Source organism: Octopus sinensis, linkage group LG23 (assembly GCF_006345805.1).
Source record: "Octopus sinensis linkage group LG23, ASM634580v1, whole genome shotgun sequence".
NCBI lineage: Eukaryota > Metazoa > Mollusca > Cephalopoda > Octopoda > Octopodidae > Octopus > Octopus sinensis.
Window position 1 is genome coordinate 17,255,044 of NC_043019.1, and position 6,489 is coordinate 17,261,532.

At 40.2% G+C, this 6,489-nt stretch overlaps 1 protein-coding gene across 1 annotated transcript in view; it reads right to left on the reverse strand.

Moving 5' to 3' along the window:
* Window positions 1-5,163, reverse strand: part of LOC115223603 (gamma-tubulin complex component 5) — a 46,319-nt gene extending 41,156 nt beyond the window's left edge. Inside the window, exons 1-2 of the mRNA XM_029794258.2 lie at window positions 5,045-5,163; window positions 1,698-1,807 (exon numbers count right to left, since the gene is read on the reverse strand). Coding sequence (XP_029650118.1) covers window positions 1,698-1,807; window positions 5,045-5,113 — 179 coding nt within the window. The 5' untranslated portion in view covers window positions 5,114-5,163. The remainder of the gene's footprint in view (window positions 1-1,697; window positions 1,808-5,044) is intronic.
* Between the last annotated feature and the right edge of the window lie 1,326 nt (window positions 5,164-6,489).

Below are 6,489 nucleotides of genomic sequence, written 5' to 3' on the forward strand. Positions count from 1 at the left end.
CACATCTTAGTCTTTAAATAAAACTGTCCTAAATATTCAATGTAGATATTTGAGGTTTCTTCTTTTGCATCTCTTTCCAACATTACCCTGGTCACTCCCACATGCTTTTCTGTAATATATTTCTGTACTACCCACAAGGGGCTAAACATAGAGGGGACAAACAAGGACAGACAAAGGGATTCAGTCGATTACATCGACCTCAGTGCGAAACTGGTACTTTATTTATCAACCCCGAAAGGATGAAAGGCAAAGTCGACCTCGGCAGAATTTGAACTCAGAATGCAGCGGCAGACGAAATACTGCTAAGCATTTCGCCCGGCGTGCTAACGATTCTGCCAGCTCACCGCCTTCTGTAATATGCTTTTCTGTAATATGAGGAGTCATTGTTGCACCTCTATAGCAAGAAACCTGTTCTGTTTAGGCCCTTTCTCTAAAATTCCTCATCTCCTGGTGTAAGGCTGCCTCCCTCAGGAAAAGGAGATTTTTGTCTTGCTAGCTCCTGATGCCACAAAAACAACACACCCAGTACTCAAGTGGTTGGTATCAGGAAGGGCACCTGGCTGTAGAAACCACGCCAAAGCAGACATCAGAGCCCAATGCAGTCCTTGAACCTGCTGGATCCTGTCAAACCATCCAACTCATGCCAGTATGGGACAGAGACTTTAAATGATGACAATGACGATCATAAATAAAACACAGCATTGCAAAGATGACAGAGCATCAAAGAGCAGAAATCTGTAATGATACAAAAGAACTTGGGACCAAATTTGACAACATATTCCCTGAGGAGTGTAAGGAATTCATATTTTCAGTCTTTGAACTTTTCAAGACAGAATTTAATTTTGGATCAAATACAGTATGCTGTGCGTGGGAAGACCCGGTAGGACAAGTGAGACCATAACCCGTGGCCTCTACCTGGGACGTAGCCAGCCCACTTATGCATACCTTTCCTTCTTGTGACACAAACCCTACTTGTGAAGACCTGTTGAGGCAATTGAAAATCAAAATCAAAATCGATCAACATCAATGGAAATTGTAGCTGTGATACCAGTGCCAGTGGCATGTAAGAGAACCATCCGAACGTGGCCGTTGCCAGTGACGCCCCGACTGGCATCCGTGCCGGTGGCACGTAAAAAGCACCATCCGATCGAGGCCGTTTGCCAGCCTCATCTGATACCTGTGCAGGTGGCATGTAAAAAGCACCCACTACACTCACGGAGTGGTTGGCGTTAGGAAGGGCATCCAGCTGTAGAAACACTGCCAGATCAGACTGGGCCTGGCGCAGCCTTCTGGCTTCCCAGACCCCAGTTGAACCGTCCAACCCATGCTAGCATGGAAATCAGACGCTAAACGATGATGATGATGATGACAGCATCACTGTGGAGGCAAAAAAGAAAAAAGAATTTCAGCAGGTAAAAAGTTTGTATAAATGTGATGGTATGAAAGTGTTATGAATTGACGAACAGGAGGGAGACAGACAAATATTTTCATATAGACATAGACACAAAGAAAATGATGATTACAATAAGAGAGGGAATAAGGTGCAGGAAATACAAATAGGGTGCACGGAAATTTCATTATTTTATGCTTTTACATCTGTTAGAATATATTCTCCCATTCTACAAGAGAAGCAAAAAACACGAATACTGAAAAGTTGATTAATTTTATAACAAATAATTGTTGAAGTAAATATTTACCCATCAATCTTTTGGTTAACTTTGTGTGAATCGACTGACAAGAATCGATGATATTTAAAATTGGAGATAGAATAAGAATAGCATTCCTTGAAGTCATCGCTAGTCTCATCCTGCAAGTAGAGACATCAAAGAATTAATATAGGATGATGGATGAAAGGGTGGGTCCTAATAAAAGACTGAATTGGAAGCAACTGAGAAGAAAAAAGAGCAGAGATGTTATTTTAAGCTTTTTAGAAGAAGGGTTCAAAGAAGTCGTTTTTGGTAGATATGAATGCTGGAATCATTGTGTAAAGTGGCAACAAGAGGAGCAACTCATGGTAAAACCATGCCTCAAATACCTCCTATCCAAACCAATGTTAGCATGGAAAAACAGGCATTAAAGGAACAAATAAATGTGTGTGTATGTGTGAAATAAAATGTGAAGTCATGTGATCATCTATTTATTAAAAGAACTTCTGTACCAGAAGAGTGTAAGTATGGTCACAACTGGAATGTCTTCGATAAGTTTCTAAGATAAATGGCAACCTACAGCTAAAAAAAAAAGATACACATTTATGTTACTCCAAGAAACTATAACAACTGCATCTCAAAGAATCTTATGTCTCTCAGCCCTTGTTCACTTCATTAGTATCAAACACTACAAGTAGAATGGATCAGTAGCAAAATATTAAGTGAAGAGGGGCAGCAGCCGTTGTATTCTGACCAAATTACTCTTGCCTGGCTCCACTGTAACCTGTACCCATATCCAAAGGCTGCATTGTAGCCCCTGCACCCGTACCTAAACCTAGAAACAATGGAGACAACAAGAAAATGAAACACATACAGAGAAGTGCATGTCAGAATGTGCAGTATACCCTCAATCGCAATAAGCAGACAAGATTGGCTGGGTGCTACATAACAGAAACACAAACTAAAAGAAAAAAAAACCCTACATGACTTCTCAAATCACCAGATATACCAGTCAAATCACCTTCACATCATACTTTCTTGTATTAAAAAAAAAATGAAGGCCACTATAATTAATTTAATTCTATACTGTATGTGAAATAAAAACAGGATGGTCATGTCCGAGATGTCTTTGATCATAAGTCTACTCAATCAACACAGACCTGGGGTTAAACAGTAACACATGGTTTCAAGGCTTGGCTGTATGGTTAAGAAGTTTGTTTCCCAACCAAATGGTTCTAGGTTTGATTCCACTGCATGACACCTTGAGCAAGTGTCTTCTAGCATCACCTCAGCTTCATCAACAATCTGTGAGTAGAATATGATTGACAGAACCTGCCTGTATACATGTGTGTGTGTGTGTCCATGTGTCCTGCACAGATGTGTATTAGGAAAGGATGTAAATAATGGTAAGGAAAGGTTAGAAATAATATACAGTTGGCTTTAAGCAAAGTCCTTTGTGAAATTAGTTCTACCCAGAGTTACAGACACTCCCTTCTCGCTCTCACAGTCAGATATACAGTGAACTAATGACTGTAATGTTGGTAAACAATAAGCATCAACATCATTGTTCAAAAGCTGCAATTTCTAAAATAAATATATTAAAAACACTTGGAAAAGACTTGATGGTTGAAGCAAGCATCATCTTGAAAGGGGCCTCCACAAGGGTTGCAAAACCTATTAGAAATAGCAGCCAAATCTCCTTCAAAACACATAACTGTTTTAAATGGCGTGAGGCTCAGTTGCAAAAACATGATGGTCCCCATTGAAAGGCCTCTGCACATGGGTCAGCTTGGCCATAGCTAATTGGAGGCAAAAATAATAACAATCATGCAACACTCACAGTGCTCTCTTCAGGTAGAGCCACAGCGAGAAGTTATCCAGGGGTCTCAGGGGGTTAAAGGAACCAATTCTAATCTATGTGTGCTGTAATTATATATGTTGGGGCACCAGTGCCCTGCTTTATCCTAACGGGCCTGTGATATTCTTTAAGAAGGCCCTGTGCACTCATAACTGCAGCTAGTAAGAGTGAACTGGCGATACATAGATCACATCTAGGCGTTTGACCGACCCCTCATCCCGACTGGACTGTTGAATCATGGCCGAACTGGTTGTGTGTTACACAACAGTGGTCACACACTGTCCATCTTCCGCCACAATCCTGTGTGTATGTGTGCGTGGCTAAGCTACTGCTGAGCACTCTGAGGTGGATTGTGACAGAAGGACAAAAAAACAGGGGAGGGTGAGTTAGTGCTAAAACGTGAGTGCTTATCCAACCATAACAATATAGGAACAGAACAGACAAGAATACACAACAGGAGGTTGGGATATCCATGTTAGAGCCCATACGATAAACCTCATCATGCGAAGTGGACAAGTGAAATTAATTTGTAGACATAGTCCCAAGTCATTCAACTGACAACCTACTACGAACAAACAGGATCCAATGACCTGCTGGAAAGAGTAAATAAATCTCCCTCAAATTACATCCAACCATCTTAAACGAAAGACAAGTAGGTAATGCTATCTATTGTCTGGAAAATAGATGGAATGGTCATGGCAGGAATACTTTTGATTATAGGTCTCTTGGGTGGGAGCCCCTTCATCGTCGTAAACAATAGATAAATCTTCCCACAGGAAAAACATTGAATTATGTAGTCTTAAATATGCAATACCCTGGAGAAGGACTGGGTAATCTTTTAATTATAAAAACCTGTTCAGTCAGGGCTAAGCTGCGGCTGAAGAACGACAAACTATCCATTATTATTATATTCGTGTCTGCTCGACCAGGACATCGCAACATCAATAACAAAGTCAATTTAATTATCGGTAGAAGCTGGGACAATACAAATTTACACCATGCTTGTTTAGTTAAGAAGAAAAAAAGAAAGCTGCGATAAGTATCTGTAAAATCCTTATAATTCAATGTGAGGTATACTAGCCATCTGAATATGGCTAAGCACTATGGGTGGGTGTTACTAGCCATATTCAGATGGCAAGTATACCTCACATTGTCTTGCAGTTACTGTTTACATCTCGTTCACAGATTTATTATTGCCATTATAATTCAATATTTCACGAAAGTGCCGAGTGTAATGTCTATATTTCGTAAATAGAGACGGTAGTTATTGAGTGATGATTAACAGAAAGGATTAATTGGTAGTTATTATATTAGGTAGACACTGCATTGGTTAATTAAGGGTGTTTCTCCACAGATTCCAACATTTTAATTGGTTTCTTCGGTAAACATCGACATTAAAGAAAAAAAACCCAAACAATCGACAAATGTTCAGCGGATTTCAAAATATAAACACAGTGCTAAGCATAATGGCCAACCATTAATTAATTCGCACCTGCACACATACATACGTATATATATATATATATGCATGTCTATTTACCTGGATATCACAGACTAATTTAATTAAATTCCTGCACAGGTGTTCGTAATTCACTTTCCTTCGCGCCATCTTACTTCTAATCTCGAACCTTTCTCTTCTCTTCCCGCGAGAACTGAAACCATTCCTTCAACCACCCACCCACCCCACCTCTTTATACCAGAATGGGATTGTGGTGCACCTGAGCACTCTCTCTCTCTCTTTTACTTGTTTCAGTCATTTGACTGCGGCCATGCTGGAGCACCGCCTTTAATCGAGCAACTCGACCCCGGGACGTATTCTTTTGTAAGCCCAGTACTTATTCTATCGGTCGCTTTTGCCGAACCGCTAAGTGACGGGGACGTAAACACACCAGCATCGGTTGTCAAGCAATGCTAGGGGGACAAACACAGACACACAAACATACACGCACACACATATATATATACATATATACGACGGGCTTCTTTCAGTTTCCGTCTACCAAATCCACTCACAAGGCATTGGTCGGCCCGGGGCTATAGTAGAAGACACTTGCCCAAGGTGCCACGCAGTAGGACTGAACCCGGAACCATGTGGTTGGTTAGCAAGCAACTTACCACACAGCCACTCCTGCAATAATTTCACTATTATTATTATATTTTGTAGAAAAACAACACTGACTCAAATTAATGAATAGTGTGTGTGTGTGTGTGTGCGAGTATGCAAGTTTGTATTATATTGTAATAATGAAATTATTGTATAGAGTGCTCAGATGCAAAGATACAAGGCTTCATCTTTAGGATGTAGTTAACACAGACAAATTCACATTTGGAACTTGAGAAAAGTCTTTACCGTTCCACTCACAGATTGCATTTGTAATGTACGAATCAGCCGGTCGATTTCTCTTTCTGAAAATCCCAGTTTGTCCAGATTCTCCTTTAAGTATTTACTAACAAAACTTTGTGCTCCAATTATTATTGATATGAATATGAATTCATAGTCTGGATACAGAAGCTGAAGGTTTCAAAGCAGTTGTCCATAAATATCTTCTTTTTCTTTGATTTTCAAAGAGATATTTATATCTGCAGGGCAGCAGACCTCTATGATGGTACATACCTTTTACCCCATGTCCCAAACAACAATATCCGACCTGTTATGTTTACATTTGACGGAAGTTTTGATGGGAATATTCCACCAGTATTCCTTGAGTTGGTGTTTATGAATGTATTCCAATAACAGGGATTTTCTAAGTTTATTTCAGGACAGTCTTTTTTTGTGGATGGCATTGTAAATTGTTTTAGCAATGTATACTCTTTACTCTTTTACTTGTTTCAGTCATTTGACTGCGGCCATGCTGGAGCACCGCCTTTAGTCGAGCAAATCGACCCCGGGACTTATTCTTTGTAAGCCCAGTACTTATTCTATCAGTCTCTTTTGCCAAACCGCTAAGTGACGGGGACATAAACACACCAGCATCGGTTGTCAAG